Here is a 25,964-nt window from a genome sequence, read left to right on the forward strand (position 1 = left end):
CCTATATAAGAATAAGTAGTCAGTATACATAATTAGAATAACTAGAATCATCTAGCGGTGAAGATATGAAATATTAACCGAAGAATACAAGAATAAATATTTTTTATTCATAATAAATCTCTTTGATCGTTATATCGAATTCTTTATTAACTTCTAACTTGGAAATATATTTTCTCATACTGTCTCATATAATTTCATTTCCCATAAATTATAGTTTTCATAACATAACCTTCTTCTTGCAACGATCGCTCAAACGACAAACGTCTGCCCTCACAGACAACACGTGATAAACATTTATAAGTTGTGACGTTTCTTGTATTCTAAATATTGTATTGCAAATTATAATACTTGCTTATCGTTGAAATATCGAGATTATTTCAAATATTATACCGTCTCTATATGCAGAAATATGTGTATAAAATGCATCATGGATATAATATAACCTTAATGTTAAAGTGAAATATACACCAATACATACCAATTAGTGAATAGTAAGTTTTATAAAGAAATTGAAAATGTCAAGCGAAACGGAGAACGTACTCACTCATAAAACTCATAGAGAACGTAATGCCGGTCGTAAAGCAGAAAAAAAGAAAAAAAAGAAAAGCCATGTTCAAGAACTTACGGATAAACAGAAAAATCCAAAGGCATTTACATTTAATTCTGCGATTAAGGCAGAAAGACAATTTAGACGGAAACAGGATATAGAAACAAAGAAACAACACATACCATTGGTTGATAGAACTCCTCTTGAACCTCCTCCAATTTTAGTTGCTATTGTTGGCCCTCCGAAGGTTGGCAAATCTTTAGTTGTTCAATGTCTCATTAAGAGTTATGTGAAACAACCATTAACTAATATAGTTGGTCCTGTTACTGTAGTTTCTGGGAAGAAAAGAAGAATTACCTTTATGGAATGTAACAATGATATAAATAGTATGATAGACATTGCTAAAGTAGCAGACCTAGTGTTGCTCTTGGTAGATGCATCTTTTGGCTTTGAGATGGAAATATTTGAATTTCTAAACATCTGTCAAGTTCATGGTATGCCTAGAATTATGGGTGTTTTAACTCACTTAGATTTAATAAAAAATGCAAAACAGTTGAAGAAAATCAAAAAGACGTTGAAACAAAGATTTTGGACGGAAGTCTATGCCGGAGCAAAATTATTTTATCTATCTGGATTAATTCATGGAGAATATTTACGTACAGAAATAAAAAATTTGGGAAGATTTATTTCTGTCATGAAATTTAGACCATTGACTTGGCGGACCACGCATCCTTATATTCTAGCTGATAGAGTGGAAGATTTAACATCTCCAGAACTAATTAGACAAAATCCAAAAGTTGATAGGACAATAAGTTTATATGGGTATGTAAAGAATTATATATATATGTAAATATTATATTTCTTTTAATTTTTAATATTAATTTTTTGTTAATATCGACAGGTATGTGAGAGGAATTCCATTAAATAAAGAGACATCTGTACATATTCCGGGTTGTGGCGATCTAAAGATCAAAGATGTTAGTTTTTTGCCAGATCCGTGTCCTTTGCCAGAAGAGTTAAAGAAACGTGCATTAGTAGAAAAGGAACGATTAATTTATGCACCTTTTTCCGGTGTTGGTGGTATAGTATATGACAAGGATGCTGTTTATGTTGAATTGGGTGGTAGTCATTCTCATCAAGAAGAAGAAGAAACAGGTTTGGTTGGAGCTTTAATGGACACACAGGAAACATTAGATCAAAAGTTACAATACAGCGAGCTACAGTTATTTAGTGATGCTGCTCCAATAAAGTCACAGGATGTAAGCGAAGATTTAGACAGTTATAAGGGAGAAACTATAATTGATAATGGCAGGATCAGAAGAAAGGTTCTCTTTCCTGATTCTCAATCACTGGAGAATTTCTCCAATGTATCTGATGATAGCGATCAGGAAGATATCGCAGACGATCAGTTATGCAGCGATCAAGAGGAAGAAAGTGAGAATGATATTGAGGAAGTAGATGAAGTGAAAGCAAAGACTGAATCTTTGCAGACAGATAATGACGGTGAGAAAGAAACGTATAAAAAGAAAGGCCTTAAGAGAAAAAGTAAAACCTATAAACCAGAAAATATTAAAAAGAGGAAAAGTTCGTCAGATAATTCAAATCTGGAAGACAACGACGTATCTATTACGAAACAAACCTCTTTGAATTTGACAAAAGGTAGAATTTCAAATGTACCGAATGACATAGATGTTTATCGTTCTTTGAGCAAGGAATCGGATATCTTGGTAAAAAATAAGATTAAGGAAGCGCTCGACCAATTAAATGTAGATTCAAGTAAAACAAGCGAGAGGATAAATAGCGAAAGCGAAAGTTTTGACGAATTAAGCGATGGAGATTCACGAGGTGGATTAGAAATGGATGACTCGGAAGAGGAAATTGATTTTGGTGAAACTTCCGAGGAAGAAGAAGAAGAAAATATCGAAGCTAATAATATGAAGAAGAAGAAGAGGGAAGAAGAAGTTGATGAGATCGAGGACGACGAAGAAGTTGAAGATGAATTAAAATGGAAATCAAACTTAGTCGAACAAGCCAGACAAGCATTCGATAGACGTCAGCAAACTAACAAAAATCTCATGAAAGTCGTTTACGGAGTGTTCGATAGGAACCGCACGAAAGAAGATGAGAAAGTGGAGAAAATCGAGCTCGAAAATGACGAAATAGGTGGTATCTTCCGTGTCGTTCAAGAAAAACAGAAACAAAAAGTACAGGAAAAAGAGTTGCAAAATCAAGAAGAATGTATATTTTTTCCGGAAACTCAACGGGATTGGTTGAACGAAGAAAATAAAATACTTGTAGTAAATCGTTTCGTAACCGGAAAGTGGAAAGAATCGGAAGATGCAGAAGAACTCTTAAAGTTAGATGATATGAATGACGAAGAATTGTACGGTGATTTCGAAGATATGGAAACTGGGGTAAAGCATGATGCAGAAAGTAGAAAAGAATCCATAACGGATGAAATGGAAGAAAGGGAAAAGCTCTTGGAAAAGAAGAAAAAATTGAAGGAACAATTTGATTTAGAGTATGATAACGGCGAATCTAAAACATATTACGACGAATTGAAACTTGAAGTTGAAAAACAAGCGAACTTAAACAAATCGGAATTTGAGGGATTAGACGATAACGTAAGGGTACAATTGGAAGGTTATCGCCCAGGTATGTACGTGCGTGTCGAAATTGAAACTGTGCCGTGTGAACTGGTTACTAATTTGGATCCTACATATCCATTAATTATTGGAGGATTGTTACATGGGGAAGAGAATATAGGATACGTACAAACAAGAATAAAAAAGCATCGATGGTATCCGAAGATCCTGAAGAGCAAAGATCCATTAATACTTTCTGTAGGTTGGCGTCGATTCCAGACGTTACCAGTTTTCTCAAAATTAGAAGACAACTTGAAAAATAGAATGTTAAAATATACTCCAGAACATATTGCCTGTATGGCACATTTTTGGGGTCCTGTTACACCACAAAGTACAGGAGTCCTGGCAGTTCAGGATGTTGCCACTAGGGTACCAGGTTTTAGAATAGCGGCAACAGGTTCTATCGTAGAGATGGACAAAAGCACACAGATCATGAAAAAATTGAAACTTACTGGTTTTCCGATGAAAATTTATAAGAAAACAGCTTTTATAAAAGATATGTTTAACTCGGCACTCGAAGTTGCTAAATTTGAGGGTGCTAGAATAAAAACCGTATCCGGTATACGCGGTCAAATAAAGAAAGCTGTATCAAAGCCAGAGGGATGTTTCCGTGCGACATTCGAAGACAAAATACTTTTGAGTGATATTGTTTTCTGTCGAACTTGGTATAAGATTGACGTTCCAAAATTTTATAATCCTGTTACATCGCTCTTGTTACCTGTCGAAGAAAAGAATCAATGGCAAGGAATGAAGACAACTGGACAATTAAAGAGAGAAAAGAACATACGTGCCCCTGCTAACAAAGATTCTATGTATACACCTATCGAGAGAATGATAAAAGTGTTCAAACCTTTGTCTATTCCTCGAAGTTTACAGAAAGAGCTCCCGTACCAAGACAAACCAAAATTAATGCCAGCATCGGAACACAAGCCAAACTTCAAGAAAGGCAGAATAGCAGTAATACGTGAACCAGATGAAGCTAACGTAGCGAAGCTGATGAGAATGATTAAGACCAATTACGCTTATAAACAAAAACAACTTAAAGAAGCTACTAAACAAAGAATCGAGGGACATCAAGCTAAAATTACTGCCATTGAAGCACGAAAACTTAAACGGCAAAAAGAATTGAAGAAACAAGTGTTTAGAGAACTTAGTAAATTAGAAAAGAAAAAAAAGTCATAGTGTATACTTGTTTATAAAATGTATTGCATTCTAATAAATAGGCCGGCAGTTATCTTTTACCATTTTTTACTTTTGTTCCGTGCACGTTTTGATTGTCCGTATTCTTATGTAAACAATTAAAACTGTATATATTATAATAAAGCAGTTGTCAAAATATTTGTTTTACTGCATATATTTTAGATAAGTTACAGAATTGTTATATATTATGAAAATATATTATTAGTTCATATAAAATAATAACAACTTTATATGCAATGTATTTATAATATAGCTTGTGATCCACGCCATGAGGCAATAGTATGGTGTCCTGTTGAATAATTATCTCCACTCTAAAACCAATGAGAGAAGGATAGTTTGGATATTTTTTTTGTTTTGAATATTTCTATTATTCTGATTACCTGCGTCAACATTAGCAATTCGTCTTGAGTGTCGACGATTTTAACGGGAAATGGAGATCCAGGTACAAGGACGCCTGCCCAACGAACTTCGACTCTATAATCACCTGGTTCCGTTGGATCGTACCGACATAAGATTATCCGATCCTTCTGAGTCTCTCTCTGCATCTCTACTCTAAACGCTCCTTTAGGGCCACGAACCCTCACCGTTAGTTGACCGGCGCCGGCTCCACGAGTGTCGCAAATAAAACGTGACTGAAATGTTGCTAATACTCCGTGTTCTATACCTGGCCCGTAAACTCGAACCTATTATCAAAAATATTTTTCGCCACTCATCTTTCTCGTTCATAGATATCATTTCAAATCGAAATAAGAACATTCCGTATCAAAATATAGATCCTACGATACCTTTGAAGCATCTGGAGCACCGGAAACGCGTAACGTAAAAGGTGAGCCAGGGACATGTTCTCCGGCGTATTTAATGGTTAATGCATGACGTCCAGCTTCTTGAGGTTTTACGTTCAATGTAAACGTTGCATCACCGTGATCGTATAATTCGCAATAAGCAACCTTATGAGGACCAACGCAATGAGCCGTTAATTCGCCTAAATATAAAAAAATATTTAGATTTAATTCACACAATTAAATAACAAAAATAATGAGTATAATACATACCAGGCCCAGCACGTCTTGTATCAATAAAACTTCTTATTTCCTGACCGACTATACCATGTTTCAATCCATCTCCGGAACAAATAACTCGCGACGCGTCAGCTGCACTCGTTACATTTATTTGTAAAGGGCATCCTTTCAGCTGTCTCCCATTCCAAGACACAGTCATTAAAAGAGGATCAGGCGTTAATGGTATGTAACTTGCTCGATAAACGCTGTCACCTATACGTGAAAACATAATTTAAGCAACAAATTATGACGTAATACAAAAAGATCATAGTTATACATAATAAAAGATATAATTACCCAAATGTTGTAACATTACATTAAGTTCGCTAGTTGGTGAAAATAACTGAACTTTTGGCGTGCCTGTGCCAGCTTGAGAACCATCTATTGTGAAACTAACTTCTTCTCCGCACTTTGCTGATGTTAAACCTCTTCCCCTTAGCAAAACTCGACTCGTATCTTGTATAGGCGGCTAAAAATAAGAGAGTAATACTAATTTGCCACAGTTATAATAGTATAAACATAATCCTGAACAGTTAAATACCTCTACGTCTTGAACAATTGCTAATTTTGGAGCCCCTGGGAATGGTATTCCATTAAATAATATTTCTAAACGATGTTCCCCACCATTTAATTCTGGCGGAATGAGTTTCAGTCTATTATTTGAAGTCATTTCAAAAGACAACATATGATCTCCTATTTTTCCAGTAAGTTCACCAGGTCCAGCTTCAGCAGTGTCGAAATTAATTTTATTTGATGGATGTAACTTTAATCGCCCAACATCATCGCATACAGCCGGCCAGCCACCTTAGAAAAATAAAGAAAATATTTATAAAAATTAATATATTATTTTTATAATAGCAACAACAATAAAGATTATTGTTATTTACCAATTACTCGTAGATTCCGTGTATCTATGATTTTTGGATGCCAGGGAGATCCTGGAAGTTGTTGACCAGCAGATACTACTCGAATGTCAAATACCCCAACTTCAGTTGGGACATAGGACACATTCCAGGTACCCGGGTTAGCTCCGGCTTCAATTATCGCTTTCGAAACGCTATCCGGGCCATCTACCTAAAGAAGCATAGTAATACATCGTAATAAAGCACGGTAAAAAAAGGAATAAAACTATAAAATATAATAATATCCATGAAGAATGTAAGTCAAATGAAATATTACACTTCTTGCTAAGTACCTGAACTGCTGGAGGGCTTCTGGTGCCAGTAACGATAAAATGTGCTGTTTTGTCGGCATGACCGCTTAATAAACCTTCTCCTTTTGCACGAGCTTGTCCAGCTGCATCAACTGTACATATTAATGGGCTGTCTGGTATAGGACACCCACCTGAATAAAAAAATAATTTTCCTTATTTCTCTAAAGTACTTTTTACATTAAACATTTTAGTGTATACCTAAGTGTATGTATATTAATCTTACCATATGTGATATTAATCATGTATGTACCAGGTACGCTAGGAGAAAATTCAACCATCTCTGCACCATCGTTGAGCGGAGTAACTTGTAACGGAAGTTCTTGACCCAGTGGACTTGTCGCTACTACATCCAAATCCGCCATTCCAGCATCTGTTTTTATTACTATAACAATTTATGATTACAATTATAATAAAAATGTTATTTTATTTTGCGAAACAAAAAATATATGCATGTATTAATAATTTTATTATTATACTTTTGAAAGCGATGTGGTCATGTACAGATACTATCATTGGTCCCAGTTCTTGCAGTTTCACTTTGGAAATATCGAAAGCTTGACAGAAAAAAGGTGAACCTAAAACTGGCTTTGTGCCTTGTAAGACATCAATCTTATACGTCCCTAATAAAATGGGAATATTTCAACTATTAGGTATAATAATATTACTAGTATTACTACTTGCATTTTTAAATTACATACCGACAGTATTTGTAGTAAACTCGGCGAGTAAATTTCCATCTCGATGCTGATAACATCGAACTGGAACTGCATTACCTTGTGGTCCGCTAATTACTACATCAAATTCTTTCCCAGGACTTCCTAAAGTTTCGATAGTAAATGAGGTCACTTTGCCAACGCATGATTGGTATAATCCTAATCCTGTCGCAGTTACTTCTCTTCCTCCAGTAGGACCACGAACTGTCACATCCAATGGGCTTCCTAACAAAAAATCACACAGTGAATAATGTAAATGAACTAAAATATTAACAGATAACTATAAAATTAGACAATAAATACTGTACCCAATATATGAACTTCGTTATATTTTATGTGGATTTTATGAGGAGCTGCTCGCGTAGGATGAAACATTATATCGTATTGACCATTTTCTCCTTCTCTAACTACGCTATCGACATCAGCTCCAGCGGCGCGTACATTTACGGTCAACTTTCCGGGTCCGGCTTCTTTTGGTGCAACAACTAGAGAATTTTAAAGAATTATTTAGAATAGAAATATTTTATATTTATTTTAATATAAAATTACATTTTACACGTTATACCTATTATGGTTCCTGGTCGATGACAAACTACATCTGACACTTCCTTAATTGTTACTTTTCCAGGATCAAAAGCTTGAAGTGTCTGAGAACTAATTATCTTGTGACCATCACTGAATATTACGCTGTAGGTGCCGACCTGTCGTGTACGAATTTCTACTCGATATAAATTGGATGATAATTTCGTCAATGTGCACGGAATAATTATACCATCGGGGCCTATATCAGACGCGCAGTTGAATTATAATGTTACAGGATGCATTATATAACAATATTAATATATGAAACATAAGCTTACCTGTAACCTCTGCAGATACAGGCCCCTCTAATCCTGGCATTTCTAAGTCCATATATGCTGTATTTCCAACACGGATCATAGATGGTCCATCTAACATTGTACTAATCACTGGACATTTGAACGGACTCCCTATTGGACAACATATAAAATTACTAATCATTTTAATGAATATTAATTAAAATTTGATGAAAAGACAAAGATTTATTAACCTGGTACATTATCATCATTGAAACTAATATTGACATAATGAGTACTAGTAGTTTGTGGAACGAATGTTACATCGTATAATCCACGAGCACAAGCAACTACTTCGGCCTTAACTGTGTTATTGTCCGTGCTTACTACTAATTCCAATGTCCCCTCACCAGCTTCTGCTGCATCAACAGTAAATGTCGTTGCTTGACCTAATAATGCTTCAGAAAGACCTGATACGTGTACCTGCATGAATTTTTAGTGAGATAACTCGTCCAAGTAAACGATATTTTGTGACACTTCAAATAGATTACCTTTGTAACATCATAAACATTGCAAGCAAATGGAGAGCCTTTCACATGTTCATTGTCCACTAATATGCTGATATTATGTCTGCCCACTTCCATAGGCACAAAGCTGATATTATATTTTCCATCTATAGGTTCTATCGTAATAGGAAGTGATATATTTGATGGTGGTGTTACAATTACGTCACAATTTGTTGAAGGAGCTTGTGGATCTATAATAAAGGAAATTAATTGCTTTACAGCTCCCATTTTTAAATTGTGACCTGTAATTATGGCTTGGCCTGCACCAACTACTTTACAGCTGAATGGTGAGCCTAAACATAAAACATTAAAATTGAGTCTGAGGCATCTAATACATAACTGTTATGTATTTGGATTCATTATATATACCTGGGACAGGTTCTCCATTAAAGCGAACACTAAGACTGTGTACAGCAGCTTCTTGTGGTTTGAAATTAACTCTGAACTTTGCATTTCCTTCGCTTTGAACATAATTTGGCACATTCTTACCATTTACAGCAACAATAATTTCAAGATTGCCAGCACCAGCTTGACTAGCATTGACTAAAATTAAACATGCGCGTATAAATATAATTAATGTGTGAAATATATGAAGTGAAATAAGAAAATATTACACTTACTGCTAAAGAAGACTGGTTTACCAACAACACCACTATTTATATCTGTTACTTTTACTTTATCAGCATTGTAAGCTTTTACTAAGAATGGACTACCTTCCACATGCAATCCATTTATTTTTACTTCAACGCTATGATCACCTATAAATTTTATGTACTTTCTTTTAGATATCCTTTCCATTACCATCGTTTCATATTCATTCACATACCAACATCTTTAGGTGTGAATCCTGCAGTATAACATCCATGGCCACTTTGCTTGACATGAATTGGTAGACTTTCTCTAGTTGGTGAGAGAACTTCTACAGTAGGAGTTCCTAATGAGGAATCTGCCTCTATTGTAAACGTTGTTAAACGATTCACAGACACTTTTTCAAGTCCTTCAGTTATTATTACTTTCGCCGTGTCGCTCACCTGACATTTCAAAGAAGTTAATTATTTTTAACAAACAACTATAATAAATAGAAATACGTAATAATATTACAAGAGCAAAAAAAATAAAATAATTATTATACCTGGCAACTAAAGGGACTGCCAGGTACATCCTCTCCATTAAACCTTAAATCCACAGTATGTACAATTGGTTCCCGAGGTGTGAACGATATTGCATACGTGTGAGGACCTTGAGCTTGAGCAGATGTAGGTACGCGACCACCGTTTACCGTCACTTCCAGGTTTCCTGGACCTGCCTGACTAGTTTCAACTAAAAAGAAAAAGAAGAAAATCAACAAATAATTCTCGATATATGTAATATATAATAGATTTCAATATATTATTAACTATAGCAACAATACCTAAGAAAGTTACAGGCATTCCAATAACACCATGTTTAGAATCCTTCACTTTGATAGCAGTCACGTCATACACTTTGCAGCTAAATGGACTACCAATTACGGGAACATTCCGATGGCTTACTGAAATTCTATGTTCTCCGACTACTCTTGGCGTAAATGCTACGCTGCACGTTGTATCTTTGTTGTCAGTGACTTGAGCGGGTACAGCCTGTCCATTGGGTCCTATCAAGTCCGCCGGTTAGTTGTTTAATACAATTTAGTCAGCCAACTACTAGGGTGGATCACATGGATACCAAAAGTGAACAGTGGAGCGTTTATGCGAGTTTATCAAGTTCTTTTCTGATGTTAAGGTATTTAATTATGATAAGCATTGTCTAAAGAAAGCGATATATGTATATATATACAGACATGTTATTATGACAGAACTAATCACTGGAGCTTTTTAAATAAAAATTCAATAAGGTATTAGTTTGCTTGTATTGTCTGGTAATTGAATTCAAATTGATAGTTAGTTTATATTAGATGCTGCAAAGTTGTATAAAACAAGTAACTCAAGCAAAATGTATGAAAATTTAAGAAATAGATTAGAGATCGATTTTTGCATTGTTGATATTATACTTAATAGCTAAGTACTACTCAAATAAATGATCATGTTGGCACATTGGCTAAAGCAATACAGATTTCACATTCAAAGTCTATGATAAAGATAAAATTAACAACATATATATAGCACCACGAAAATGGCTGTCACGCTTACTTTGATTTAGTAGTTAACAGTAAAATTGGGAAATGTTAGTCACTGCTTTAACAATCGAATATTAAGGTAAAACCGACGCCTTTATAATATTCTAAAGTGGTAACTAGTAGTAAAAGAACATGGAGACAACATAATGAACTATCTCAATACAATATTTTCAGAGTATATGTTAAATAAAAAACCCACCACCAGTTATTTCATATAATCCATTATTAAAATAAAAATGAGATTAGTTGTGTTTGAGAAGTCTAGTAATGTCGTAGTCTGAAAGCTGGCCGACCTGCAACAGAGAGAGAATTGCTCTCAAGCTAGAGATTAACAAGATAGACAACACAGAGGCAGAACTTCGTGCAAGTTTCTACCATAATCAACAGACAAGATATTCATTACATGAATATTACTAACAAATGTAACAAACAGTCAAAAATTTATTATGGAAGTGATAAATACAATATGGAAGGTGCTTATATATATATACTTTCGGTTGTCGGCAAACCACTGTGCAACATTTGCAAAAATCTTATAATACTGAATTGGAACAATAAAAGAATATCGTAGGGTATGATGTTGCTGTGAAAATTGTGACATTTGTGTGATAACAGTAAAGATACAACTTTGAACTGAAAGATATACATGCAGGATACACGTATTAATATACAATTACAGTAGGAAATGTCAATGTCAATGACAATGAGAGAGAGAGAGAGATAGACATACCTTCAACGTTAACTTCTAAATCTTCTAAGCTACCGGCAACATTACTAACGGTAAGATAACTTTGTCGTCCTAGTCCAGCACTGCTTAATGCCTGCCCACTCACAGTTACATGACTATCACCACCTACCCGAGTTACAATCGGGCAGCCTGGTACTGTTCGTTTATTGAAGGCTATATTAATTATGTGTTCGCACGCCTCGAATGGTACGAAACTAACTGAAAACCGAGCATTCCCCTGTGGGGTGACTTGAGTAGGTATGTTCTGACTGCGAGCTGATATCGTAATTTCTAAATTTCCTTCACCAGCTTGACTTGCATCAACTATCAAAGCAATAAATATTTTATAAAGAATTGTAACAAAAAATCGAAAATTGAACAGAAGTAATTTTTAAATATCTTTTCTACATACCAGTGAAATGTGTAGGTTGACCAACACTACCCCTAGCTACTGGGCCTATTAATACTTTATCTGCATTAAATGCTTTAGCTAAAAATGGTGTGCCATTTACAGGATGACCATTATATTCAACACTAATCGAATGAACACCAACGTCTCTTGGAATAAATTCTGCAGTAAAACCACTTTTTATATCTCCAGTTACTTTCACAGGCAATTCACTATTTGGTCCTAAAAAGAATACGCCTTCCTAGCATCACAAAATAGTACTGGGAAATTTATAATATGATATTTTTACTAACCTCTTACAGAAACTGCAAGCTCTGCGCTGCCACTACCATCAACCCCCATATGAAAACTAGCAGGCTGATCCACCGGAATTAATTCCAGGTGATTTAAACTTAAAGTTACTCTACTGGTATCAGATACATTACAAATAAAAGGACATCCTTTCACTGCTTCTCCATTAAATTTTATATCAATGTAATGTGATTTAGCAATTTCTGGTGTAAAAGAAACAAGGCAACGTCCTCCCCCTACTACTTGAACATGATTGGGTACTTCTCCTTCATTGATAGAAATTTCAAGTTGTCCTTCACCAGCCGCACTAGCATCAACTATAAAATTAACAAAGGATATAGATTGGCATGTATTATATTTTTTCTTCTATAATTCATTATCTTTAGTTACCTCTAAATTGACAGGCATGCCCAACAACAGCACTGGGTACATCGGTAACTTGTATCAAACTGCTGTTGTACACCTTAGCAACCAGTGGTCCTGCCGGTAGCTTTTGTCCAGCGATGGTTACTTCTACAAGATGACTGCCTACTTCTATTGGAGTAAATTCAACACGAAATTCTCCTGGTCTTCCTGACTCTTCATCAATTTTTGCTGGTACATGTCTCTTAGAAGGTGCTAGAAATAATTATTATATATTTATTATAAGAAGTAATTAATAAATATAATATCGAATCTGTAAATATATTTAATTTTAGATACGTACTTATAATTTGTACATCAATTTCATTACTATTAAAGCCAAGAGCAGAAAGTTCAAAAAGTGCTGGACTACCAGCAGGGACCAATCTTATGGAATCCCCAATCACTGACATTTTTGGGGCTGGCATAATGCCCACACGCCAGGGTGATCCTGTAAATTTATAATTTTATCAGATATTAATTGTATATATAAAATTGCAAAAATATATACATATATATATAGTAATATAGTAACAATCTTTAATTGATTATTGTTTCAATATACACCATTAATTTGTTAGAAATAATAGAAGAATCCATATATGACACTGCATCACTTTGAGTAAAATTTTAATTTTCCGGCAATACTATGTAACTCCAATCAGGTGCTTTCTAACCTTTATAGTTAGTATAAGAAGAAGCGTAACGTAAAGTAAAGAAGAAAATAGATTTCATAATTATCGCGGGAAAATCGTTAGGATTATATTTGCTCGAATTTGACATGAGAAAATTTGACATTTATGGTAATTGTAAGAAGATACAAGAAACCAAATTACCTTTACTATTTTTAATATTAAACTAAGAGACCTGAAAAATGCTGAAAAACTTAAGGGAGAAAGGGTAGAATTGAATTACGTTATAAGGGTACTAAACTTCAAAATAGGAAATCGAAACACACAAATCGAATCTATCGGTCAATAATACGGTTCCATTATGGAATACACTTCGATCTCGGCCATAAGCACGAACAGATATTGAGTATTTTCACAATCGCTCGCGCACTAATTCGATTATGATCATTCCATCTTTACTGAACACTAATTGCGAATGATTCCGTTGGAAATCCATTTTGATATTATTTGAAAACTACAAAGACGAAAAATAGAAAAAAGATCGAATGATCGAGAAAGTCAGAGAACTTTATAGCTTTAATTTCTTGATGAAGAAACGTCAGCAGGTCGCGACTCAGAATCGAGACAGACTCAGAGTCAAGCGACGAGACGGGTGTAGCTGCTGCTACTACTGGGTTGCTGCTTAGGCCCAAAACCAGGGCCGTGCTTTCTTTGGTATACATTCAACAATCCTCTTTCATACTTTTTCCCCTGTATCTATTTTATTCCACATTTACTTTCATTTCAGATTTTACGATCTTTTTCTCCTTATACGATGATTTTTTACTAAGAAAAAAAGACTATTTTAACTAGAAATTAACTTTATGATATAAATCAAAGTAGGGTTTTAAATGGACATGATACGAGTATGTTCTCCCATCCGTTTCTTGCTCGTTCGACCGGCTACAGTATATTATGTATGTACTACAGTACACGTTCATAGGATACCTGATCTGCGTATTTCGATACTTTAAGGTCGGCCGCAAATAGAAATTTCACTATTTGCATTCAATACGAAATTACTTTAAAATAACTATGGAAAAAGTGTGACTGTATAATTAACGATTAGACGAGAGTAATGATTATCATTATTCGATACGAACGAAACAAATGTGTAATCTTGCATGTATCGCGATTCTATTTAATAATCACATTTTTTCTACTACACTAAACGAATATCACGACACAATACTTGGATGTATAAAAGAAATATAGCTTTCATGTATTGGAATTTCGTGACGATCGAGTTCGTTCGGTTTTTCCTTGAGAGAGAGTCGGAAAACCAGAGCTTTATCTTTATTAGTAATTTGGCATTGCCATCTTTTATAACCAATCATGCGAGGAGATTCCAATTTGACATAATAAATTTGATATATCTTTTCAGTAATAGGGCAGTTTGGAAGTGAATTCGCCAGTGTTTGTGACATTTTATGTTAAGTACATCTTATACTTTTGAAGTCTGTTAATTTAAGAAGAATAAGATTAGTAATGTTTTTTTATATGTATGAAAAGTAAAAAGGACAATTAAAAAGCGTTCGATATGTTTTACACGATTTCCTGCTTTCCTTTCGTTCCGAATTGTCTTGCGCTACATTCTTAATGCCAGGAGTTATGTCGAAGAGACTGTGGTTCATGATTCGCTGCATTCCCCGACATAACGGGTCATACGGAAGAAAACTCGTTTCAATATTTTCAAAAATATCTCTTAAATTGTTATCTACTGATTTAAATACGATTAACGAAAAAAAATCTAGAAAGACAAATCTAATTTGTAAATCTAATATCGTAATGAATGTTACATCACTTATGCAATAATAATTTGGAATTAATTATACGTAATGTAAGAATATATAATTTGGCACGAAAGCAATGATGTTATATAAACACAGTATCGTAATTTCCATCCTATAAACGCAATAAATTCTTCTGTAGCGATGTAATTAATACATAATTGAAATTTTCATGGTTAGTACATATTCTAACCGAGCGTTACGGTAATTTGCGCATCACTTGCATTTAGAGATTGTACTTGTGTATATAGATACATTGTAAGTATGTATATATATTTTTTAAATATGTAGATATATCTAGATAAATTCTTAACAACATACGTATTTCTAATTACAATCGATAGATATGCTTTAACAACATTTCGGAAATAACTAAGAAATAAATTCAAATTAGGGAAATCGAATTAAAATAGCACGAAACAGCGAGAAGAGAAAGCAATTGAAATAAAGAAATTGAAAAATATATGTAAGACACATTCCACATGTCGTCAAACCATAAGTTATTCTGCGTGGTGCGTTAGAATAGAAACAACCGCAATCATTTCTCTCATGATAAATAATAACGGCGCAGGACATATTTGGCTTTACAAATGATCGCATAAGAACAGCTGTTCTTCGTAGTTATATAGACTACTATTATTACAAATATAACTAAAAAATACTCATTATTTAAACATGTGAAGAAAGTAAAAAGATATCCAGGTCATTATCGAATACATTTTGTCTTAATAATAGCTATATATTATGACATATTGATATATTTACATATTAATATTAAACCTCAATATTCTTTAGAAAATCTTAAGAATCATCATAATCATCATTATAGTATGTGCAGTTACAGGAATTACGTTTACCTCTATGTAGGCAGAGATCGACTATCCTCGTTCGTAACCAAATACGTCTACAAGCATATAAAGACTTTAGTGACCACACCTACGGTTTCCTTCTCCCCGTGATATTCTTTTTCAATTAATGATATTATACAAGATTGAATATTACAAAAATATTATACGAACTTTATCTAGTAAATGCTACTTGAAAAGCATTAGCGTTGTGTGTATAAAAGAATTTGTTAAATGTAATTTATCAACAAATATTATACGATATGGACTGTACAATAAAATCTAGGCCATCAGAATATTTAATTTTTTTCTGATTTTTTCATGTTAAACATATTTTTTCTAAAAACCAGAAATGACATTTTTGAGCTATCTTAATGTTCGGAACAATTGGAAAACTGTACACCAACGAACCTCTTTACAGCGTTGTAGGTCACGTGTAATGTATAATTACCGTTGCAAAATGCAATTTTTTATATCGCTAATGATATCCTTCGTAGATGTGCAGTAGCGTAGCACAAATTCCTTCAAATTTTACTTTCATAATCTGTCATAGTAAATAATAATCTAAACTATTATAAGATTATGCCAAGCGATAAGATAAATTCCCGAAATACCTAAACATTGTATAATCGTATGATATTGTACAACAAAAGTAATATATTTCTATTTAAACAGGGATATTATTCATTGTGCTTAGTTAATAAATGAAAGGAAAAAATTCAAGAAAGAAAGGAAATGATGACGTTGTATATATGTCAGTGGAACATCACGTGGATGCGTGAAATCGCAAGTCAATGACCTGATCAATAACCTGTTGACTCGAACAGTATATGTATGTGTATGCATAAACGTACTCGAAAAAAGTGAAATAATGTAAGACATGCAGATTATTAAATGTAATTTTCGTACAAAATTTAAACATAATATCGCACATAAATATAAGAAATTTCACAAGTAGTACTTAATTATACCCTTACAATGTAAGAAAATATTTTTGTTAAATATTATGCATTGCATAACTTTATTTGGTAACTCCTTTTACTGAATAAAGAGATTCAATTCTCAAGCAATACCATCTTTATTTAATTATTTTCTTTATAGAAATATAGAAAGCTATGAATCACTTTTACTATTAGAAGATTGATACATTAAGGCAGTTTGAGAAGAACATCGTTCACTCAGGAAATGGAAATAACATTATCATTGCCTAAAAGATCTTCGTCAAATATTTTAAACTTGGAAATGTTTAAAATTTTATTTTATATTATTACGCTATATTATCTTTAAAGATTTTCTATTACATTCAGTTTAATTCGCTGAATTATTATATTGTAGGAATGCAACGGATTTTTATTGTATAAATATCGAATAAAAAGTGACTTACCAGGGACTACTTCGCCATTGAATGTCATTTCCACAAGGTGTACAACAGCTTCATGGGGTACAAATGATGCCAGGAATCGTTGACTACCTAATGCTCTGACAAAGCTAGTTACGTGACCACCATTCACGAGGATCTCTAGATTTCCAGATCCAGCATTAGATCCGTCAACTATAAATTTGGAAGATACAGGACAATACAGATAAATTTGCATTAATACCCTTTATTTTGTATAATATATGTTTTTAAATACATACTTTCAAATTCTACTGGCTGATTAACAATGCCATTCGGAATGTTCCCAATCTGAATACCACGTGCATTGTATGCTTGCGATCTGAGTTAATAAAGGATTTAATTTTTTATGTGATTATATCTTTATTAATAATTTCAGTAAATACAAACCTGAACGGTGAGCCCTGAATATGTTGTCCATTTACTAAAATTTGAATGATATGTTCTCCAACTTCTTCGGCGGTTATTGTATACGTTAAACCTCGGAGAGTTGATTTCTGTACTGGAATTATTTTACCATTTGGGCCTAAAATCGGATAAATTATATTGAAAAATATATGATGTACTGTACTAGTAATATAATATAATAAAAAATCTTACCAGAAACACTAACGGTGACTTTATCCGGATCTATACTTTGATCTATGATAAAGGTAGCCGGTCTATGGATCGGCAATGTTTCAAGCGCACTTCCACTTGCAAGTTCGTAATCCCTAGCTTGCGTTGATGAACTAGTAGAGATTCCACTATTAATATACCGTTCGGTAATTCCATCCGTGGTATCCGCACTTTTGTAATAATTATTATTTTTGTTTTTAAGAATTCCATGCGTCTGTGTGCGAGTATTATGACTTTCATTGTTATATTTTTGAGATATGTTGTACTCCGAAGTTGAAAGTTTCTGAGTGGACATAAAATTTGAGGAACTATTGTGAGTATGCAAAATATTCTTTGAATTATAACCTTGAGTATTCTTGTAATTGTTATTGAAATAATTTGGGTTATTCGTATTTTCAGCTGTAGCAGAATTGTTGGTTAGATTAGCAAGAGATTCTAAACTACCATAAGATAGCAAAGATTTTGTTTTCTCTATAGCATCCCACGAATCTCTTCTAGATGTTCCGCCTACCATCGACGATACTCTAACGTTGCTACTTGTATCAACTGTTCCATTATCTATAGAATCTTTCCTATTATAACCGTTGTCTCTGTCGTTATTTCTTGGACTGAAACTTCTATTGATAGGACTTTGAGTCGCGCTACGATATGTCATTGGACTTCGGTTCGGTGACCGAGATCGCTTTAATGATCCTGAGCTATAAATTTCTCGAGATTCTTTAATAACTGGCGAATATCTTGGATCATGTACAGTCGGACTTGGATTTGGAGAGCGTGATCTACTTATTGTATTGGATGTATAAACGTCTTTCGATTCTTTCATAAAGCTAGGACTTTGTACAGTCGGAGATCTCGAATGATTGTATGTAGTAGTAGAATAAATTTCTTTCGTATCTTTAACCATAGATGGACTATGAAGATTTCGTGAAACAGGACTATGATTTGGAGATCGAGTGTGATTAAAAGAAGTTGATGTATGGTATGTCGAGCTAGAATTTTCCAACGAATAATTATTCGATGTCTTATAAGTGGAGGTAGTTTGCTGTACGGGAGAGTATTCGCGTACTCGTTGAGTTGGGCTGGGTAATTTGTACGTAGGCGAAGAATAAGTTTTCTGCTGTACAGGACTCGATCGATCAGTTCCAACCGAAACGTTCAAACCATTCATTCGTCTTTCCAACGAAGATAATTTAGATCTTTCGAGACTAGATTCTTTCGACCTTTTCGATCCTTTTTGAGTTCCCACTCGAATAGAAAATGGAGAACCTCGAACATCGGAACCATTGAAGTATACATAAACTCTGTACTTTCCAGATTCTGATGGGACGAATGAAACTTGGTATTGCATATGTCCAAGATTTTCCACTCTGAAAGGAACGGACTGTTTATCATGGACTAAATCTATTATTACATCGCCAAGACCTCCGGTTCCTGTTGCATCAACGGTAAATGAAAATGGTTGTCTTGGCAAAGCACCTTCCGTATCCAGTAGCTACAAATATTTACTGAATATCATCGATATTCAATAAAATAAATATGAAAATATACAATATAAAAACTGATGTACCTTTACTCCATTAGGATCAAATACAAAGCATGTAAATGGTCCACCTTGTATGTGATTTCCTTTATGAGTTATCGCGATACTCCATTCTCCTGTCTCATCAGGTTGGAATGTCGCAGTATGAACTCCATCATTCTCTTTGACAGGACACGACAGAGATCTTCCAGTGGGGGACCACGCAGTCACATCAATGCCATCATGACTAGTTCCTGAAATTTATTTATTTTATAAATATAAGTAATTTAATATAATTTCTCATTTATTTCACATAAAATATTTACCGTAACTGTTGACTAGAACTTCGACGATAGATCCTATTGCACACGGATCCATACCAGGCGATTTAATTTTAGTTAAGGGAGGTAAAACTCTAAAGTAATAGGGACATCCATCTACTAATTCTCCGTCGTTATATACCATTAACTGTAACGCAAACAGTAATGAACTTCGGATATTAATTGCTCATATAATATGCGCAACATGTAATGTGTTTAGAATTATCGAATCAAACCTTATGCATTCCGACTTCAGTAGGTATAAAGGTTCCTTTCCCATGAATTCCGTTCCACGTGAGTCTACATTCTATCCGTCCGCTCGGATTTATCACTTCACCACGTACTTCTCTTGTATTTACTTCTTTGGTAAGAATCTCTAATTTGAAATGCGCCTAAAAGCAATGATTATAATCACTGTTACATTTTGTTAATACATATAACAATATACTTGGAAGAATGAACACAAATAAGTTCTTAGGTAATAATTAACGAACTAACCGGCTGTTGTACTCTAGCGGAAGTGCTATCAATGTGAACAACAATTTGTTTGCTCGCTTGAGGGCGAGGCTTTACCCATTGAAAGTTTGCCGCATACGCCATAACGCCTAAATGTTCTACGTTTTGATCTGCCATATCTTTTGCCTTGAGAATAGGCTCCACGCCCAGTTTTTTGCCTCCGTCAATACCTTTCGAAGAATATATAAAGTAAACATAGTAATCTCTTACATATAACTACACACAAATGCTATTTACCCATTTGTATATTATGTTCCCATGCAGAAGGATCGGTATCGATTTTATCGTAAACAGGAGCTGGTCCACCCAAGTTTCTGACAATGCTACATAAAGTTCTCCCGTCGTTCCAATCGGTCTGTAAGAAATGATACAAAAATAGAAAAATGTTCGTAGTATGATCTCATACCGGTGTAACAAGTACTCACTCACCGTAAAATTTTGTACTGGATGATGAGATAATTGTGAGTTAACCCATCGTAATGTTGCATGAAAACCTGGCGAACCTTCCTTCATGAAGTATGATAAATAGGTCATTCCCGATAATTCGTCCAAATATGGAGATGCAAGATACTCTGGTTCCAACACCATAGGTATATCGAATTCACGTTTTGAAATCTCCATAGCTTTTCGACAGTTATACACGCTATAAGTATAAAATTTCTTATGGAATTTCTAACTTGTAATTTGTAAAGTAACTATAAAAAAGTTAAGATTCTGCAATTGTATACCTATCGTTAGGATCGAGCCGACGCCAATGAGGAAATAGACCTGGTTGACAATAATCAAGCAACGCACTCAGATATACGCCTGAATTCCAATCTGTAGTGAAGTTATTAACTCTACATTCTGGCAAGACCGTCTGTAAAATGTGCATGTATTGATAAAAAAAGCACCCTTTATCTCGTAAGACTTACCAAGTTTTCCTATGTATTAGTGTGTAACTCAAAATGTATAAGAGTAAATCTACTCAAAGTTACTGGTGTAATTATATATATGTACTGACCTTGAGCCATGCAAGCATAAGTTTCCTTGGTGGGAACTTGGACTTGCCTATTTGGTACCTTACAATGAGCGACCATATTAGACCAAGGATCAGTTTCAAATTTCCATTGACGATATCTACGTTACCTACAAAGAACAAGTGTAAGATGATTAAGATTATTTAAGTTATTTAAATTTCTGTCAATAAAAAGAAACTATACAGATAAAACTGACCATTACCGTACCTGAGGTTTAATGTTAATAACTCTGCCATCATTAAGTGTAAGTAAGTATTGTTAAAATATTATAAAAGTTTCTTCGCGTGTTAAAGACACTTAATAAGGCACTTACGCGCTAGAAATTATATTAGCTGCTGGATACACGCATGAAGTGTAATTGTAATGGTGCTAGACCATGATCTCGTAGGCGCCGATAGAACACCAGAAAGGCAATGACCTCGAAGTTTGATTTACAAGCAACGTCGTCACAATTGTATTTTTTATTTCGAAAGATAAGTTTAATTATGCATATATGTTATCGTTGTAGCACTGTTAAAACATTAATTTCGAAAAATGTTATTAGAAAATGTGATGTATGGATTTATTTATATATATAAGTTTACACAAAATACATTTGTGACGATGATCCACATTTAACTATTACGCTTATCGCGATGTGACTCATGGCATAGCGCATACAAGCCATGTGCATTTTGCCAGTAACCACCGAGAGAGCTTCTCTTTACATATATATATATATATATATATGATTCCGAACATTTTAATTGCTTGATGTTTTATCGACGAAAATAATCTGTAGTTTATGTGGCACATTCGATTAGTAGATAAAGTTTCTCTGTTCCTCACGCCCAGTTAGCAGGAAAGAAATTACATAATTAATCGATCAAAAGCACATAATTATGTAAATCGACCAAATCAAGGAATCATGTATGTAATTATACACAAATCATCTAGGAGAAGTACTAGAATGGAAAAGCGATTATTAAATAATGTGACGCGTTTCTTGCTACAGTAATCGTATGCATATATATATACTTGGTATAACATTTGTATCGTATTCTATAAGTGAGGAATTAGTGTAACAGAGAATTTAACTCACCGATGTTGACGAGTTTCACACCGTCGGCCTCGATAGCTTGAAGGGCTGTTGAAACATTTTCTAAATGATGATGTTGATTAGCTGGTCTAGGATTCCATCGAGGCAAACGTCGTTTAGTAAGTACCTCGACAAGAGCGCAGAGTCGTGTACCATCGCGAAAATCTTCAACGAGGTCGATCACAGGACCATTTGCAGCATCGACCGCGTGTTTTAAGTGTTCGTTCACCCAATTTCGGAAAGTGTTCGCTTGAATTTCCACCCAGAGATCTTCGTGTCCTTTGATAGGCATTCCTTTCGCTGCCGTACCCTCGGCAGACCGGGCTACGAGACCCACTAATTCTTCTGGTCGTAATTGTTCGGTCGATTCCATTTTTGTTCCTATTGTGTATTCAACAAATTGTACCGTACAAATTCTTACTTACTACTAATGTAATGTTCTTAATTAAAAAATAATAGTTCGAGATAATTAAACGCGAACTATAAATCAAGTAATTTAATATGTTCAGGGCAAGAGATTAATAGCAATATCGAACTTTCTTGAGTACGACATAATAATTTATTGACTTCCCAAAATCAGTAAAAGATTCGATTGATCGCGCGATACTGTTGCCCCGCGAGTTCGTTAAAATATATCTTATGGTGAAAGTAAGTGTCGGTACACTACTATGTTTCTAATCATCGATGCATCTTATGTAGTTATATCCGTTAAAATGAAAATCCAGCGCTCCGCTACTTCATTATTTGCATTCATTAAATCTCTTACGGTTACAGGCAAGAGAAAGGAAACAAGAAAGCGTAGAAATAATATTGCAATTCAGCCATTCTGTTCTCGTGTTCTTTATCTGCGAAAGACGTCTCATCAAAAATCAACCTATTACTAATCAAATTACTAATATGATACTTATAGTAATGTGACATCAATTGCACGTGCCAAAGGAATTGCTTCGTTACGCTACACTATGTTATGACATCACTGTTCTCTCAAAACCTTGTCCGACCGGTGAAGCTTGCGTAAGTACGTAAAAATTTTACATTGAACCAGGTAAACTTCGACCGACGATGCTATCGAACATTACGTTCAAGATAGAATCAAATTTTCTTGTGGTATCGTACGTTTATCGTGTAATGTTCGATTTCAAAATTCGATTTCGAGATATAACGTAAGTAGCGAAAATAAATATACCAGACCAGCAAGAACAAAATTACCGAGCAATAAAAATACACTTTTAATATTCGATACAACTATGTATGATATTTTATACTAACGTTGTAAGAACGTATTGCAAGAAATTAGTTAATCACAAGAATAGAAAAAACAAGTTCTTTCACTGTTTCGTGGGAAACTTTAATAGAGCACAGATAGATCGACGTTACAGACTTGCACCTACAGAGCTGATGTATACGAAATTTACTTGCTTTCCTTGCAGCTTCACCACATTTACCTTGCCGAATTTTTGTATTGTCAATCACTCGAACTTTGGCATATTCCACAATATTAATTAAGATTTGACAGACGCTAACAGACGTGGTTCTAGACGACTTAACAGGATAATTGCTTATGATCGATGGAAATCATTCTAACGTAAGATAATAGATAATTTAGTTTCTAGAATATGTGTACGTAAATTGTGTAGACTTTGCAAGAAGAGCATTCGTCGATTGGTCAATAGTCAATGAAGTGACCAATCGGAATCTTCGTTGAAAGAGCGCGATTTGGAGTAGGTTTATTCAAAGAATACGCAAAAGGATAATTCCGAAATTATGCAAAAATTTTTATCATTAGCAATGAAGTTCACATCATCGAAATAAATATTATAAACGCAAATTGTTTTATGCGTTCACTCGCACAACTGAAGACGTAAGAAAGTAAGAACGTTGGTATGCGAACTGATATTTACGTCGTTATACTGCGAAGCAACTTCCTGAACACGAAATCTCATGGAACCGTTCCGAAGGAACGCTATTCCTTGATTTACACGATTTTCCTTTGAAACAGCTTGCTCCACTCGTTGATAAAATTAGGATGGACTTTAATGTGCCGATACACTATGCGAGAAACGCCATTTTTGGTTGTCGAAGATTTCCGGATCGTACCGTTGTCGACGATTGTTCTTCGACGCGCGTGAGCTCACTGAACTAACATGAAAAACCCCTTCTTTTCGCAGCTCAACACAAGCGCTTTTCGAGACCGTTGGAACTTGGAACACACGATTGTGATGAATACAAGCATGTATCTATCCATCCACGGGCCCCGCACTGTACAACTTCCTTTATAACCTAAATAATATATCTTAAACAAAATGAAAGACTAATAAACAAAAATATCTCGATCTTTCTGACAAATAAAGCAAATAAAAGATAATTCCAAATGAAATTATTCCAACATAACAAGAATTTTTATGAAAAATATCCTACTTGTTTCTGTTTGATGCATCACTGAAATTCAGTAACTAGAATCACGCAAATTATTCCGCAAGGTGGTGGCACCTGTCGGAGTCGCAATCGCAAGGTAGCATGTCCACAGGTGTATGAACAAATTATGTTTTATTATACATTACGTTATACAATACATTTTTATGCATGTATGCATATATTATCGAACAAGAATTTTAAAGATCTTTTTTATATCTAGCTATTCTCAGTAAGCAACTCGGGTGGGAGTAACTTCAATGACTGGGGTTCGGATGTTTCTTTATCACGTATTGAAATCTCCAAACCACCAATCTACATAGAATATATCGTTTAATACATAAATTAGTTATATTTAAAAATTTCACCATGCTTTATTATTTATACAGAATCATTAAGAATGAGAAAAATTTGATATAATTATCGATATTATTTTAAAATAATAATACGTATTCTTATATAATTGATATCATTGAATTACTCATACATATTCAACTACATTTCATGTTTCATCTAACTTTCATATACATATATATGTACATATGTTTATATATATGTCATAACAATATACATACATACAGTATAAAATCTTTGTCCTTGCTTCTTATTACAATTATTCTTGTATGAATATCATGCTATCATATTTTTTAAGCTACACAGAATGGAATATAAGATATAAAATAGAATGCCTACCTACCAATATCTTTTATAAATTAGTCACAATGTAGGTAGGGGTATTAACTAAATATACAATATATATATGAATACGAGATATATTGTACATAAACTTCTATATGTGGGTCCACTGACTAAGGACAGGATAGATGTGATATTAAATGGAACTTAGTGTTTCAGGTTATAAATACGGACCTACCAGAAAATCAGAGTGTTTCTTACGTCCTCTGTGATTTTTCACGGCAAACATAAGACTTATTACCGACGTACAGAATAAACGTGACATTTGTGGCGTCAGCTTACCAACGGCTTGCTGTTTTACCGATGTAATTATTAAGAACTTTGTATCTATCGTTGTTATATT

The 25,964-nt window shown here is 34.2% G+C and overlaps 2 protein-coding genes and 2 long non-coding RNA genes across 11 annotated transcripts; 3 read left to right on the top strand and 1 right to left on the bottom strand.

The window, feature by feature from the left end:
• The first annotated feature begins 240 nt into the window (after positions 1-240).
• LOC100649776 (ribosome biogenesis protein BMS1 homolog) lies at positions 241-4,530 on the top strand. Of its 2 annotated transcripts, XM_048409316.1 has the most exons (3): positions 652-794; positions 880-1,369; positions 1,449-4,530. In XM_048409316.1, the coding sequence occupies exons 2-3, from the start codon at positions 909-911 to the stop codon at positions 4,372-4,374; spliced, it is 3,387 nt and encodes a 1,128-aa protein (XP_048265273.1). In that variant the 5' UTR covers positions 652-794; positions 880-908; the 3' UTR covers positions 4,375-4,530. The 2 variants fall into 2 exon arrangements, with proteins under 2 accessions (XP_012168286.2, XP_048265273.1); XM_012312896.3 differs by having other exon boundaries at positions 241-1,369.
• LOC100648105 (filamin-A) lies at positions 4,531-24,658 on the bottom strand. Of its 6 annotated transcripts, none has more exons than XM_012312893.3 (40): positions 24,415-24,644; positions 22,517-22,894; positions 21,420-21,544; positions 21,145-21,275; positions 20,846-21,059; positions 20,654-20,771; positions 20,399-20,586; positions 20,137-20,292; positions 19,907-20,048; positions 19,629-19,834; positions 18,044-19,553; positions 17,834-17,969; positions 17,686-17,765; positions 17,432-17,599; positions 13,046-13,192; positions 12,730-12,957; positions 12,342-12,656; positions 12,052-12,270; positions 11,643-11,963; positions 10,169-10,390; positions 9,890-10,077; positions 9,584-9,788; positions 9,378-9,515; positions 9,127-9,300; positions 8,743-9,050; positions 8,446-8,674; positions 8,237-8,365; positions 7,942-8,157; positions 7,685-7,861; positions 7,362-7,601; positions 7,140-7,283; positions 6,887-7,045; positions 6,646-6,794; positions 6,338-6,524; positions 5,992-6,254; positions 5,748-5,919; positions 5,445-5,663; positions 5,178-5,374; positions 4,773-5,075; positions 4,531-4,703 (listed from the first exon to the last, which is right to left on the bottom strand). In XM_012312893.3, the coding sequence occupies exons 2-40, from the start codon at positions 22,884-22,886 to the stop codon at positions 4,635-4,637; spliced, it is 8,862 nt and encodes a 2,953-aa protein (XP_012168283.2). In that variant the 5' UTR covers positions 22,887-22,894; positions 24,415-24,644; the 3' UTR covers positions 4,531-4,634. The 6 variants fall into 6 exon arrangements, 5 of the variants coding, with proteins under 5 accessions (XP_012168283.2, XP_020720827.2, XP_012168284.2 ...); XM_020865168.2 differs by having other exon boundaries at positions 18,044-18,344; positions 24,415-24,642; XM_012312894.3 differs by lacking the exon at positions 24,415-24,644 and adding an exon at positions 23,959-24,087.
• LOC110119639 lies at positions 14,136-17,793 on the top strand. Its single transcript, XR_002308124.2, has 3 exons — positions 14,136-15,460; positions 16,723-16,920; positions 17,149-17,793. It is a non-coding gene; the product is annotated as an uncharacterized LOC110119639 (long non-coding RNA).
• On the top strand, positions 23,013-24,876 carry LOC110119640. Of its 2 annotated transcripts, none has more exons than XR_007225441.1 (3): positions 23,013-23,527; positions 23,944-24,098; positions 24,682-24,876. It is a non-coding gene; the product is annotated as an uncharacterized LOC110119640 (long non-coding RNA). The 2 variants fall into 2 exon arrangements; XR_007225440.1 differs by having other exon boundaries at positions 23,014-23,531; positions 24,682-24,875.
• Positions 24,877-25,964: the final 1,088 nt, after the last annotated feature.

This window comes from Bombus terrestris, chromosome 10 (assembly GCF_910591885.1).
Source record: "Bombus terrestris chromosome 10, iyBomTerr1.2, whole genome shotgun sequence".
Classification (NCBI taxonomy): Eukaryota; Metazoa; Arthropoda; class Insecta; order Hymenoptera; family Apidae; genus Bombus; species Bombus terrestris.

What these genes read in the sequence shown, in the direction of transcription:
- LOC100649776 (XM_012312896.3), top strand. Translation starts at nt 516, where the DNA reads ATGTCAAGCGAAACGGAGAACGTACTCACTCATAAAACTCATAGAGAA. An exon ending in AGGACAATAAGTTTATATGG is followed by an intron (nt 1,370 to 1,448) that starts GTATGTAAAGAA and finishes TAATATCGACAG; the next exon opens with GTATGTGAGAGGAATTCCAT.
- LOC100648105 (XM_012312893.3), bottom strand. Translation starts at nt 22,886, where the DNA reads ATGGAATCGACCGAACAATTACGACCAGAAGAATTAGTGGGTCTCGTA. An exon ending in CCGCTAGAGTACAACAGCCG is followed by an intron (nt 20,293 to 20,398) that starts GTTAGTTCGTTA and finishes CATTGCTTTTAG; the next exon opens with GCGCATTTCAAATTAGAGAT. An exon ending in TCGACCAGGAACCATAATAG is followed by an intron (nt 7,862 to 7,941) that starts GTATAACGTGTA and finishes AAAATTCTCTAG; the next exon opens with TTGTTGCACCAAAAGAAGCC.